The 14,864-nt window shown below is 48.5% G+C and overlaps 1 protein-coding gene across 1 annotated transcript in view; it reads right to left on the bottom strand.

Moving 5' to 3' along the window:
* ADAMTS2 (ADAM metallopeptidase with thrombospondin type 1 motif 2) overlaps window positions 1-14,864 on the bottom strand; it is a 241,212-nt gene that overhangs the window by 39,197 nt on the left and 187,151 nt on the right. Inside the window, exons 7-10 of the mRNA XM_040444205.1 lie at window positions 7,332-7,437; window positions 6,476-6,619; window positions 5,875-6,007; window positions 4,421-4,534 (exon numbers count right to left, since the gene is read on the bottom strand). Of these exons, the coding sequence (XP_040300139.1) occupies window positions 4,421-4,534; window positions 5,875-6,007; window positions 6,476-6,619; window positions 7,332-7,437 (497 nt within the window). The remainder of the gene's footprint in view (window positions 1-4,420; window positions 4,535-5,874; window positions 6,008-6,475; window positions 6,620-7,331; window positions 7,438-14,864) is intronic.

Raw genomic sequence — 14,864 nt, 5'->3', positions numbered from 1 at the left:
ACAGCTGCTCCCATGCTTTGCCTCCTAACCTTACCCACCCTGGTACTTCGGAGCACGGCCCCCTGGAACCCTTCCTTCGGGATCCATGACAAACAAACTGTTTCTCTGATCTCTTGGCCTTCCTCCACGTCAAATTTTATGTAAATACACTGTACTATGAAACACAAGTCCTCCTTGTTTCATCCGCCCTCCCTGGCCTTCCTCACCAGGCTCCCGCCCTGCACCGTCTCCCACCTGGACTGCTCCTCTCACTTTTCGGGCGTCAGTGGGGGTCATTGACTGGGAAGCCTCTCTGGGTTCCCCAACTGGCCACTCCCCAGCCCCGTCCTCACTGCCTCTTCATGTTCATGGCTGACTGCCACAGACAGTAAGGTCTGAAGGAGGTGGAGGGGCAAGACACATGCAGTGAATGTGAAGGAACGAATGAATGAATGAATCTGACCGAGCAGACTGATGCTCAGGCCCACTGCCCACTTCTCTGTCAGAGGGCCACACGCTCCCCTCTCCCCTCTCAGCCAAACCCACCTCTTGATTCCATGGGAGAGCCATACACCACTGGCCCTTGCTCCTCCCCACCTTGATCCTCTCTGCTTCATCTCTCTGAGGCACAGGGCCCCGAACCCCAAGGGTGCTGTTGACATCCCCTGCCTACCCGGCCCTCACAGATTCTGACCCAGGGCAGGCTCGCCGTGAACCTAGAGGGTGGAGGGCGGGTAGTTCGTTTGTTTGCTCTCTCTAGGTCATCCCTGTGTGTGGAATGTAGGTACGGATTGTTTTGTCTCTGGGAAATGGTGGATACACAACACTGAGTAAGCAGGGGCATAATCTGGCTGTGGAGGCCAAGAGCGGACAACGTGCTTGGGATGAGCTGCTGGAGAATGTGGACAATGAGGATCCTAGGAGGCCACACTGTGTCCTGAGCCTAATCTCTGTCATTCCCTGCGGGGGGGGGGGGGGGGGGGGGGGGGGTGGTGCTGGGGCCAGAGGGAAAGGCACAGCTGAACACTCCACAGCCATGCCTCCCCATCCCTGAGATGTCCTGCTATTTTTCCAATGAGGCCAGACTTCTGCCTGTACCCTCCTCACTCCCTTGTTTTGCAGGAAAGGGGAAGGTAAGGGAGGGCTGCCTCCCAAATAAAAAATTACATGCAATAATGACTAAGACTGCAACATACAAACACACACAGGCAGAGGAGTGTGATAGGTCCCAGGAGGTGCGCCTGCCTCTTCCTGTGTCCCTGCACCCACCCCCTCCACACACACCAAGTATCCCTGATGTGGGTCAGTTTTCCCTGTGCTCTTGTGAATCAGGGTGGGCTGACCCCAGCCCCAGCTCTGCCCCGGATGCCTTCAGCACTGCTCTGTTATTTAACAAACAGAATGTAATGTTATTTACTGGGCTAAACGAACCAGGGTCCCACCACCTAAAATGAAGGAAGGGCAGCGGCCAGGTCAGTGGTTTCTGTGAGGAGGAGCGCTTTGGCCACATCTGGGCACCTTCCTTACCAGACATCACCTCCCCTCACCCTCCTCACAAGAGAAGGGGGGCAGACTGGCTGGAAGTGCAGGCATTCTCTGGCCCATGTTTCTCCCAGCGGCTGGGGGTCCTGTGGGGTAAAAGCCTGTGCAGGGCTGCCTCCCACCGCATCCACCTTCTCTCTGTGCAGGGTGGACGGGTCAAAAGTAAGGACACGGATGGGGCAGGAAGCCATGCTAGCTAGTCTCAGCCCCCAGCTCAGTGTTTACAAAACTGGTCATAAGGGATGTGGCAAATGCTCCTGGGCCCGTGTTCCCTCCACTGAGCTCCTGTGCGGGAGGAGGGCTATGTGGTCAGTTCTGGCTTTACGAGATCCCTGGCGTATTACTAACAATAACCCACCTCGAACTTCTAACAGCTCGTGAAGTCTGGGGGGGCATTGCCAAATCACCTGGGCGCACTCTTAAAAATCACCAGTTCCCACCCTAACATAACACCAGCATTCTTCACAGAGCTAGAACAAACAATCCTAAAATTTGTATGGCACCAGAAAAGACCCCGAATAGCCAAAGCAATCCTGAAAAAGAACACCAAAGTTGGAGTATCACAATTCCAGACTTCAAGCTGTATTACAAAGCTGTAATCATTAAGACAGTATGGTACTGGCACAAAAACACTTAGCTCAATGGAACAGAATAGAGAATCCAGAAATGGACCCACAAACGTATGGCCAACTAACCTTTGACAAAGCAGGAAAGAATATCCAATGGGAATAAGAGAGTCTCTTGAGCAAATGGGGTTGGGAAAACAGTGTGGACGTTCCTCAAAAAATTAAAACTAGAACTACCCTACAACCCAGTAATTGCACTACTAGGTATTTATCCAAAGGATAGAAAAATGCTGATTCAAAGGGGCACATGCACCCCAATGTTTATAGCAGCACTATCAACAATAGCCAAAGTATGGAAAGAGCCCAAATGCCCAATGACTGATGAATGGATAAAGAAGATGTGGTATATATATTTAATGGAATATTCCTCAGTAATGAAAAAGAATGAAGTCTTGCCATTTGCAACAACATGGATGGAACTGGAGTGTATTAGCTAAGCAGAATAAGTCAGTTAGAGAAAGACAAATATCATATGATTTTACTCATCTGTGGAATTTAAGATACAAAACAGATGAACATAAGGGAAATAAAGCAAAAATAAGATAAAAACAGAGAGGGTGACAAACCATAAGAGACTCCTAAATAGAGAAAACAAATTGAGGGTTGCTGGCGGGGTGCTGGGTGGGGGGAAGGGCTAAAGGGGTAATGGCCTCTAAGGAAGATACTGGTTGGGATGAGCACTAGGTGTTATATGTAAGTGATGAATCACTAAATTCTCTTCCTGAAAATAAATAAATAAATTTTGATTAAACAAAACAAAACACAAAAAACAAAAAACCACAACAATTCCCAGAGCTTCAAGCAAAAATTTGTACACAGGTGTTTATAGCAGCGCTATTCACAAATACCAAAAGGTGGGAACAATCAAAATGTCCATCAATGTATGAACAGATAAACGAATTGTGGTCTAAGCATGAGGTAGAATATTATTCAGTCATAAAAAGGAATAAAACACTGACACATGCTACAATACAAATGAACCTTAATAACATTCAACAAGAGAAGCCAGACACAAAAGGCCACATATTGTGTGATTCTATTCATGTGGAATTTGAGAATGGGAAAATCCTTAGAGACAGAGGCAGATTAGTGGTTGCCAGGGGCTGGAGACAGCTTAATAGGGGAGTCACTGCTTAATGGGGTCTCCCTTTGGGGTGATGAAGTTCTAGAACTACGTAATGGTGACAGGTGCACAACACTGTGAATGTACTAAAAGGCCACGGAATTGTAGAAGATGGTTAAAAGGGCAAATATTAAAAAATTAAATTACTAAATTTAGTACAATTAAAAATTAAAAATAATTTAAAAATAAGACAAAACAAAACAAAACAAAAACAAAAGTAATTCCTGATCCTTACCCTAAACCAAAATCTTTAAGAGTGGGCTTAGAAATCTGTGTCTTGAAGAAGTTCTACCAGGAACTACAAGTAGCCAGAATTTAAGGCCTGCATAGAGGGACCTCAGGCCTGGACGATTTGGGGGCCTTTTTAGGCCTGATGTTGGGGCACAGGTGCTGTGGGCACTCCCCACTCCCCATCCCCAACCACCAGGTCTGCAGGGCTTCTGTGGGCTGAGCCCACATGGTCTGTCATCAGTGGTCTGTCACCCACGCTTTGGCTCCCCTGCATGAGCCAGCCCTCAGCAAGGGATTTGCTGAAGAGTGAGCATGTGATTTCATCTGAGCCTGTGAGAACCAAGCCCAGAGTTTCGGCAGAAAGGACAAGGTAAGAAAAGCCCATCTTTTGTCAAGTTGCTGGAGGGTGGGAAGTGGGTCTGAGGCTGCTGGCAGGTGCCGGGGCAGCCGGCCATGGAGCCTGGAGCCGCCTCAAGGGAACAAGTGTGCCCACCAGGGGGCAAACACAGAGGCCCCAGGGATGGAGAGGCTAAGCTAAGCCTGATGATGCTGGGGCTAGGGACCCAGGTGTCACCAACCCCCAATTTTGGCCTTAAAGTGAAGTGACCCAGTCACCCACAGTGTCCACGGGGGGACAGAAGACTGCCAGAACCCTGAAACTGCTCCTCAGAGTAGGGATTCCTGAGTTGGGGGGTGCTTGGAGCACAGTGAGAAACTCTGAGACACCAGGTTTGCTCCGACAGAAGAAATAGTGGGTTCGAAGTGGAGGGGACAGAAACTCTGGTGTCACGTGTGAGGATTTATTAGGAAGGAGGTAGGGGTGCCTGGAGAAGACCCCTCACCCAGCTCCACCTGTGGTGCAGGGCCTGTTCCTGGAGATCTGGGCATGTCACACTGCCTGCCCTCTGCTCCCACTCACCTTGCCAGGTGCACACATGGTCCCGTCCAGGGGAGGGCCCTTCTTGGTCTTGCAAAAGTAGGGATTGTCAGGGTGGCTGCACCACAGCTGTTTGCAGGGGTCGAAGGTCCGGAACTAGAAGAGAGAGCAGGGGCAGCTCACCAGGCTGCCTCCCACTGCAGGTCCCTTAGGGTCCCCCAGGGTCCTCTTGGACAGGGTGGAGTCAGGCATCATTTGGTGGCCCATGGTGGCCCACGTGTGGTGCCCTGAGCTCTGTATGATTCTGAGGTTGTGACAACCTCCAGCATGCAGTAGCTGCTTCCTGTCCCTGTGGTGGCTGAGGGGCCTCCCCAGCCTCCAGTCCTTGGCCCCTGCACCTGCCTTGGAGTCTGGACAGACAGCTGGGAGTCAGTATACCTGGCAGGAAGGCTGGTGGGCATCCCTCTGGCCCAGGTACGAGTGGCTGGTGGCTAGGAGGGGCTGTCACTGCAGGGCCCTAGGGGCACCTACTATCCCCCTGCTGAGGACTCCACCCCCTAAAGCCCTCCTGGAGCTCTCCCCTCTGCCCTTCTCTTGCTTCAGCCCTTGGTATTTGTTCCGTGAACCTCACAGTCGCCTCTTCTCTGGCCTTTCTGTTTGGCTATCCCCATACCTCTTCTTCTAGGATGTCTCTGAGGGATCCAGCTGACACTCAGATATGGCCATGCTATCCCCCTCTTTAAACATTTCTAGAGCTTCCTGTTGTCATGAGAATCAATCCCCCCAAGTTCTTTAGGCAGTCATGCAAGAGCTTAGACCACCTACATCAGTACCCAAGTTCACCACTTGCTTGCTCTGTGGCCTTAGGCATGTTATCTAAGTCCTCAGTTTCCTCATCTGTAAAGTGGGAATACTTTGCACACTTCCTTCATGCAGTTGAGAGGAGCATTAGGTCAGATGCTAACAGACACTAATGCTCTCGCCATACTGCTTGCGACAGGGTGGGCCCTGATCAGCAGGTACAGTCAATCCTGATGACTGGGGTTCCTACTGCTGGCTCTGTCCTGGCACTAGATCCTAGTAACAACTGGTGGGTTCTCTGTACACTATGTTCCCTCACCTCCAGGCCTTTGCACATGTGATTCCTGCCTTCCAGAATGTTCTCTCCTCCCATTTAGCCTTTATACCTCACTTCTTCCTCGGGGAAGCCCTCCTGAACTCTGAAGGCAATGCAGAGGCCTCACCAGTACGTTCCCCGCCATCCCTTCTGATGCCCTGGTCACAGCCCTGGTCACCAGGACCATGTCCGGACTTGCCAGGTGGGCACTGGGTGCCAAGTGGGTGAGGGGCAGTGGATGCAGAGGGAGAGGCTGCTGTCCTGGAGGCCTGCTCCGGCCTGCCCTCTGGAGCCACCCCAACACCAGCTGCCTCCTAAGAAGCTAGCCAGGCAGGGCGAGGTGCCCCCTCCCCAGCCCCCAGGGTGCCCTGACACTCACTGCCGTGCACATCATGTAGCCCAGGCCGAAGTCGAAGCGGCACTGCTCGTTCATGGAGTAATGCAGCCCTGGGAGCTGGGGCAGCGCCGGCCAGTCATGGGCAAAGGGGTCATCCCGCAGGCAGTCATAGGAGCTGTGAGGAGACACAGAGGTGCCACAAGCGGCCTTCGGTGCCGTGGGGGGAGGGGGGCGTCCAGCCCAGGAGGCAGCCGCAGCCCCTCCTGGAGCCATGGTGGTGGGCCTGTCTGCACACTCCAGCTCTCATCTGTGCTGCCTCCGCATCTCGGTAGCTGTAAGCTACCCAGGCATCCCATTAAAGGTGCAGCTGCTGCGCCCACTTTTCAGGCCAGGCGGGGCACCCTGACAATGGGATCTCTCCCCACCACACACACACACACACACACACACACACACACCTGCACTGCTCTCCCTCTCCCTCCCCTGTGCCCCAGGCTGGAGGGCTGAGGCCTGGGGCTGTGCCCAGGCACATTGGGTTGGGGGCGCGGGGGGGGGGGGGGGGAGAGGTGCTGTGCATGCGCCTTCCTAGAGCTGAACCCAGGGCTGCGGGGTCACCACGGGACACGCACGGGGAGGTACTCACTGCAGGTAGCGGCTCAGCTCTTGCTGGCTGCAGCGGGACCAGTGGAAGCGGTGGAAGGCTGCCTGCACCAGCGGCGCCATGATGCTGCCCAGCCGCACCTCGTCACCACAGCGGTTGCCCTGCCCATCGTGCTCCATGCCCAGCCTGTGCGGGGGACAAAGGCAGCCTCACTGGACCGTCACCTTGGCCACACTGACCTGGCAGCTGGGGGGCCGCCCCAATCTCCCCCAGCGGCTCCCCGCGCCCCGCCTCCCCGCCCGTGGTTTTCTCTGGTCTGCCCCAAGCTGCGTTTTTTGCCAGCTCGGTTCTTAAAACCAAGGACACTTGGGGGCCAGTGTGCAGAGGCCTGCCCCTCAGGATCCTGCCCTCCAGGGGGCGCTGTTTCTTGAGAACGCAGCGGAGGCGGAGGCGTATGCAGCCCGGAGTCTCCACCCACTCAACCGATGGGGTGCACATCCCTGCACAGACCCAGAGGTTTACAATCAAGCTTGCCCGGCCCCCAAATTCAGGGGACGCCTGGGGCTTGCACACCTGGTTGGGTTGTGGCTTCCCTGCCTCCAAGCTCTTTAATTCTGGGAGAGGCTCCCTCAGAGCCCCTGTTATTCGTGTGTAAAATGGGGTAAGGAGCCCTTGCCCAGGGGCTTGAACGGCATAATGCCTTGAAGGCCCCCAGCAAGGTGGCCCTGGATTTGTTCATTCTACTGAGGGAACTGCCCTGTGCACTGCTGGGGTCAGGATATTACATCCCAAGTGCTTTTCATACAGAGGAGACATTACATCTCAAGTGCTCAGGGCACAGAGGAGAACAGGGGAGCCCCAATCTTCCCCACGCAGCTAGGACAGCGAAGCCACTTACACATGGCCGGTCTCGTGGGCCACCACGAATGCCGAGGAGAAGCCATCCTCGTGGTTCAGAGTGCAGCTACGGACGGGGTGGCACATCCCGGTGACAGGAGCATAGCCTGGGAGGAGACAAAGGGTGGCTCTAGCTCCCAGGCCCACAGCCCTGCCTGAATCAGGGGGCCCTGGCCCCAGTGCCCCCGCCCCCCCCACTTTCCCCAGAGCAAACAAGCCAAACCAACCTCCCAGGAGACAGGTGGCCCCAGGCAGCAGCCCTGTCTGTCAGTGTCCACACTGCAGCCGGGGTGAGTGTCCCAGGTCTCAACTGCTAGGACTCCCGGTCCCCTCTGCAGCTTCCTGCCTGCTGTTCTCCTGCACCCCACTTCCCACCTTCCCACTTTGCGGAGTGACCTTCTGGCCCCTGGGCAATACATGGCCTCCACCCCACCTCCCGAAGCTGCAGGAACCCTGGCCCTCTGAACCCATTCCCTCAGGAAGGTCTTCCCTGGGTCCTGTGAGACCCCAGCTCCACCCATTTCCATAGCACATGCAGGGAGTGGTGAGGGTAGGCCCTGAAGCTGCTCAGGCAGAGCTGGACGCCACACTGCCCTGCTGTCACGCAGCCAGGACTGGCGGAGAGGGCTGAGGGAGTAGTTCAGCTGCAGACAAGGCCCTCAGAGCTCTCAGCTGGTGAACCTGCACTCTGGCCGAGGGGATTCTGAGCCACATTCCTGTCAAAGGCCTCCTCTCTTCCAGGGGTCTGTGGGGAAAGGGCCAGAACCAGACCAGGTGCCCCCAAAGGGGAGGGTGGGGAGCAGGAGCAAGGAGTGGGGGGGAGCTGCAGCAGGCCACATCCCTCTGACATAAGATGCCCAAGGACCCCACCCCCATCCTCACCCCCCTCAGCCAGCCCAACCCCATCCCCACTCAAGGGGCTTTGAAACAACCACTGAATTCACAGGTAACAGTGAAAAGACACAGTGTGTTTTGCCAACCCAGTGACATTGTGTGGCCCAAAGAAGCAGTCGGGGGAAACGGAGACACACAGGGAGCAACGGGAGAATTAAGGAATGAGCTAGAACATCCCAAGCAGGGAGGGAGGCGAGAAGGACTGTGGGTGGCCAGCCTGTTGAACAGCTGATTCCCCCTGGGTGAGCAGAGTCTGATCACAGGGTGAAGTTGTTCTTCAGATGTCTCCAGGGAAGGCTGGAGGACAACATTCCCATGGAAGAGGAGTGGGGGGGGGGTGGTCATGATGCTGAGATGTACCTACAACTGAGAAAAACCAGAGAATGGGGCCAACCACTTGCCCCTCCCTGGACAAGATAAAGAAGTGCGTACAGAACTGTGTGTGCCAAAGGGGGCCTCTGCTAAGACACCACCTGGAGGCCCACCAAGCAAGGAGCTCTGGCCCTCAGAACCCTGACCCAGCCTCACTCCTTGCAGACCCCACAGGGAGATCCCAGAGCAACTGTTCTAAGGGAAGAGTAGAAGAGAAGGGAAGGAGGCATGGTGGCCCAGGGCTTGCTGGCATTAGACTTGTCTGGAAAAGCATCAGAATCGAACCACTGTCTTTTTTCCCTTGTAATAAACAAGAAAGTCTGTATCTTAAACTATTTTTTTGCTCTGCAGGTTTTGAGTTGATTGTTCTGGCATCAGTGTCCCAGAGCCAAACTTTGAGATCCTCTCTTTGTTGTATGCAAAGCTTGCATGTGCATATGTACCTCCATGCAAGTATTTCACATTCACACTATCTGGCATGTTACATGGCTCTTTACGATCCGAAGATTTGCAAACGTGACTTTTATGTTTTTCTTTATGCCCTTCCCTCTTATTTTATTTTGCTGTTGTTCTTTCTTTCTGAAAACCTTATTAGATAGATATTTTACCTCCCGGATTGAGCCTGTCTTTACTCTCCTATTTTAATCTTTCTGGATGCCTTTGACTTCTTGTTTCAGCTTCTGACTTGTCTCTTTCACCCATCATATCTTTTGTTTCGTAAAAACTCTTTGTTGTTCTCTATTCTTCCTAGTAACCTGCGCTTGGTTTACGGATATATTCTCTCAAACATTCTGCGAGCAACTTCTTTTTTAAAGTTCTTCTCCAGTCTCTAAATGATATCTGTTTCCTCTAGAGTCAGTTCTCCAATTTTGTTTTGCAACTTGGTGCAAATTTTTCATGGTGTAAGTTAAAAAAAAGAGAGAGAGACAGTGAGGGACCAACGTGGCTCGTTTGATAAAGTATCTGACTCTTGATTTTGTCTCAGGTCATGGTCTCATGGTTTTTGAGTTCAAGCCCTTCATTGGGCTCTGTGCTGACAGCTCAGAGGCTGGAGCCTGCTTCAGATTCTCTGCCTCCCTCTCTCTCTCTGCCCGTCCTCTGCTCATCTCTCTTGCTCTCAAAACATAAACAAACATGAAAAAAAAAAAAGAGAAAAAAAGAAAGTCTGGCCATCTTTGGCTGTGCTTTCACATTTTGAAACAAAGGATGAGGTCACTTACTGTAGAAGTTGTGTTGGTTTCTCTCCCTGTGGAACAATTCCATTCTCCATTAGAGCTCTCCCCTGGACAAAAGGGCTGGCAGACCTCTCCATTTGTCATCTGGCTTAGCTTGCAGGGCGCTAGCAGCCCCTCAAAATGAAGAGGCACCAACACCAAGTAGGAGACTTACTCTGTGCTCAGTAGGATCTGAAGACACATTCTGTGTTCCCACCTGAGTCCCACTGTGGTGCCCATCTGTGTGGCAAAGGGGGCAAGGGCGGTGCCACAGAGATGTTTTGTTGACAGACACTGATTTGGGCTCTGATCAGGGTTACTCAGGAAGTCTCCCTAGTTGTGCAAATATGGGCAAGTGGTCAGAGAGAGAAGCTAAAGGTTATAAGAGTGGAGGAAGATGCAGGGAAGTTCAGCATAATAATTCATGGAAGGGAGTGGTGGACATAATGAGCATGTATATTGTAGAAATAAACTAGATAACTAGAATGATCAACCAGAAACAAATGGAAAATGACTATCTGTAGAAAATGGGGGTGGGGTAAACCGGGCCCACTCCTCTGAATATGTATTTTATGCAGTTTTTTTTAAAGCTTTTTCTTTTGAAATGTGATATGCATCCATAAAAATGCACAAGTCATAGGATACAACAAGTGAACCATCACAAAAGGATCTCACCCATGTAGCCACCTCCCCAGTTCAGAAATACAACTGTATCAGCACAGCAGAAACCCCTTCTTGCTGCCTCCAACCACGACACCCTCTCTCCTCCCCCCCCTCTCCTGACTTTTAATGCCACAGATTAGCTTTGTCCGCTTCCAAACTTGAAATAAGCAGGAACCATCAGTATATAGTCTTCTCTGCCTGGCATCTTTCACTGTTCAATGCGTGAGATTCATCCACGGTGTGTAGAAATAGCTGCAGTTTTTTTCCCGGCTGTATGAATAGATCACATTTCCTTTATCCACTCTCCAGCTTATGGACTTAAGTTTCTCCCTGTTTAGGAGTTACTAGAAGTAAGGCTGTTAGGAACACTCCTGCACAATCTTGCACATGTGTCTGCATGTGGTGGGGGCGTGTCGAAGAGACTAGCCATCATGTAGGCACATGTCTGGCTTTCACAGACACTGCCAGACAGTTTCCCAAAGTACTTGTATGAATTTTATATTCCTATCAGTAGAGAGTGAGAATGACATCCCCATTGTCACTGAGATTTGGCATTTTCAGTATTTTTAAAATTTTAACCACTCGGTTAGGTGTGTCCTGATATCTCACTGTGGTTTTAACTCATTTCCCTAATGTTAATTAAGTTGAGCACCTTTTCCTATATTTACTGATCAATTTAGGTTTTTTATAAGCCTGATAAAATCTCTTGCACATTGTTCTATTGGGCTGTTTAATTATTATTTTTTATTTGTTTAATGTTTATTTATTTTTGAGACAGAGTGTGAGTTGGGGAAGGGCAGAGAGAGAGGGAGACACAGAATCCAAAGCAGGCTCCAGGCTCTGAGCTGTCAGCACAGAGCCTGATGCGGGGCTCGAACTCATGGACCACAAGATCATGACCTGAGCCAAAGTCAGACGCTTAACTGACTGAGCCATCCAGGCACCCTGGGCTGTTTAATTATTACTATCAATTTGTCAGAGCTCATATATTTCAGATCTAAGTTCTTTGTTAGATATATGTATTATGAATATTTTCCCCAATGGATTGACAGGGCCTTTAATGAACCAAAGTTCTTAACGGTAATGTTTAACGTTATTTATCTTTTCCATTGCAGTTAGTGCTTTTCATCTTTTTTAAAGAAATCTTCTCTTACTCTGAGAAATATGGAGATAGTTTCCTCTATTATCTTCTACAGGTTTTATTATTTCACCTTTCATATCTAGATCTAAAACCTACTTAAGATTTAAGACATCCACAAATATGATATTTGTCTATAAAGTAGATGAACTTCAGTAGATGCATAAAAAGCATTTGACAGAATTCCACTGATCCACTTGTGATAAAAACTCTCAATACAGAGGTCATAGAAGGAACACACCTCAAAATTAATAAAACACATATATGACAAGCCCACAGCTAACATCATCCTCACCAGTGAAAAACTGAGATCTTTTCCTCTAAGATCAGGAACAAGACAAGGATGGCCACTCTCACCACTTTTAGTGAACACAGAATTACAAGTACTAGCAGAGAAGTTAGGCAAGAAAAATAAACAAAAGGCATCCAGATAGGAAGAAAGAAGTGAAACTGTCTCTATTTGCAGATGGTGTGATATTATACACAGAAAACTCTTAAGACTCCACCAAAAAAAATGTTAAAGCTAATGAACAAATTGAGTAGAGTTGCAGGACACAAAATCAATATCCCAAAATTGGTTGCATTTCTATACACTAGTGACGAACTATCAGAAAGAGAAATTAAGAAAACTATCCCATTCACAATTAAATTAAAAAGAATGAAATACTTAGAGATAAATTTAACCAAGGAAGTAAAATACCTGTACACTGAAAACTGTAAGACATAGATGAAAGAAATTGAAGATGATATAAATAAATGGAAAGATATTCTGTGTTCATGGATCAGGAGGGTTAATATTGTTAAAATGTCCATGCTCCCAAAAGCTATCTACAGTTTCAAAACAATCCCTACCAAAATTCCAATGGCATTTTTCACAGAAATAGAAAAAAACATTTCTACTTTTTAAAGACTTGTTTTAGAAGGAGAGAAAGCATGAGTAGGGGAGAAGGGCAGAGGGAAAAAGAGAGAGAGAATCCCAAGCAGGCTCCACACTGAGTGTGGAGCCCAACATGGGGCTTGATCCCACAAGTCTGGGATCATGACCTGAGCCCAAATCAAGAGTTGGATGCTTAACTGACTAAGCTACCCAGGTGCCCCTACAAAAAAGCAATTCTAAAATCTGTATGGGAACCACAAAAGACCCCAAAGAGCCAAAGCAATCTTGGGAAAGGACAAAGCTAGAGGTATCACGTTCCCTGATTCCAAACTATATTACAAATTATAGTAATAAAAACAGTATGGTATTGGCATAAAAACAAACATATAGATGAATGGAATAGAATAAAAGCCCAGAAATAAACACACAAATATATGGTCATTTAATTTACAGCAGAAAAGCCAAGACTATGCAGTAAGGAAAGACAGTCTCTTCAATAAATGGTGTTGGGAAAACTGGACAACCACATGAAAAAGGATGAAACTAGACTACTATCTTATAGCATATATAAAATCAGCTGAAAGTGTGACAGATTTGAACATAAGGCCTGAAACCATAAAACTCCTAGAAGAAAACATAGGCAGTAAGCTTCCTGACACCTGTCTTGATGATGATTTCTTCCTGGATTTGATGCCAAAAGCAAAAATAAACATGTGAGACTATATCAAGGTAAAAAAGCTTCTGCACAGCAAAGGAAGCCATCAACAAAATGAAAAAGGCAACCTACAAAATAGGAGAAAATATTTGCAAATCATCTGTCTGATAAGGGGTTAATATTAAAAATATATAAGGAAAACAAACAACTCAATAGCAAAAACAAACAAACAATCCAATTAAAAAATGGGCAGAGGACCTGAATAAACATGTTTCCCAAGAAGACATCCAGATGGCCAACAGGTACATGAAAAGATGCTCAATATCACTCATCATTAGGGAAATGCAAGTCAAAAACACAATAAGGTATCACTCCACACCTGTTCATCTGTTAGAATGGCTCGAATCAAAAAGACTAAGAGATAACAAGGTTGGTGAAGATGTGGAGAAAAGGGAGCTTTCACACATTGTTGGTGGGAATGTAAATTGGTGCAGCCATTATGTAAAACACTTTGTAGATTCCTCACAGAATTTAAACATAAAACTACCTTATGTTCCAGCAATTCTACTTCTGGTTATATATCTGAAGGAAATACAAACACTAACTCAAGAAGATATCTACACCCCCATGTTCACTGCCCCATTAACAGTCCATCAATGGATGAATGGATAAAGAAGATGTGGTATATACATACAATGGAATATTATTCAGCCATAAAAAGGGAAATTCTGCCATTCACAACATGGATGGTCCTGGAGGGCATTGAGATAGGTTAGTCGGAGAAACACAAATTCGCTGTTCTTTCACTTTTATGTGGAATCTTAAGGAAAAAAAAAAAAAGCAAAACCTCATAGATACAGAGAACAGATTGGTAGTGGCCAGAGGCAGGGGCGGGGCGGGGGGGGGTTAAAATGAGTGAAGGAGGGCACCTGGGTGGCTCAGTTGGTTAAGCATCCAACTCGTGATCTCGGCTCAGGTCATGATCTCACAGTTGTGGGATTAAGCCCTGCATTGGGCTTTGCTCTGACAGCATGGAGGCTTCTTGGGATTCTCTCCCCTTCTCTCTCTCCCTCTGCCCCTCACTCCTGCTCACATGCACACGCTCTCTCTCAAAAATAAACTTTAAAAAATACCGATGCAAATTTTTTGCTAGAATGTTATCTGGTGTCATTTCCCCCTCCCACCACAGTATGCTTAGAGCTCATTTTTTAAAAAATGAGTAAAGGGGGTCAAAAGGTACAAACCTCTGGTTAGAAGATAAATAAGTTCTGGGGCTCTAATGTGAAGCATGAGCTATAGTTCATAATTCTGTATTGTATATTTGAAAGTTGCTAGAAGAACACATCTTAAAATCTCTTATCACAAGAAAAAATAAGAAAAAATATTGTAACAATGTGTGATGATGATGTTAACTAGACTATGGTGGTGATCATTTCACAACTTATACATGTATCCCATCATTATGTTGTATACTGGAAACTAATATAATGATATATGTCAATTATATCTCAATGAAACAAATTACATTTAAAAAGGAGGGTATTGGGGTGCCTGGGTGGCTCAGTCGGTTAAGCATCCGACTTCGGCTCAGGTCATGAACCCACAGTTCGTGAGTTCGAGCCCTGCGTCGGACTCTGTGCTGACAGCTCAGAGCCTGGAGCCTGCTTTGGATTCTGTCTCTCTCTCTCTCTCTCTCTCTCTCTCTCTCTCTCTCTCTGCCC

This window comes from Herpailurus yagouaroundi, unplaced genomic scaffold (assembly GCF_014898765.1).
Source record: "Herpailurus yagouaroundi ecotype Mexico unplaced genomic scaffold, PumYag 192, whole genome shotgun sequence".
In the NCBI taxonomy this organism is placed as follows: Eukaryota; Metazoa; Chordata; class Mammalia; order Carnivora; family Felidae; genus Herpailurus; species Herpailurus yagouaroundi.
This window is presented reverse-complemented; position numbering and strand designations above follow the sequence as displayed.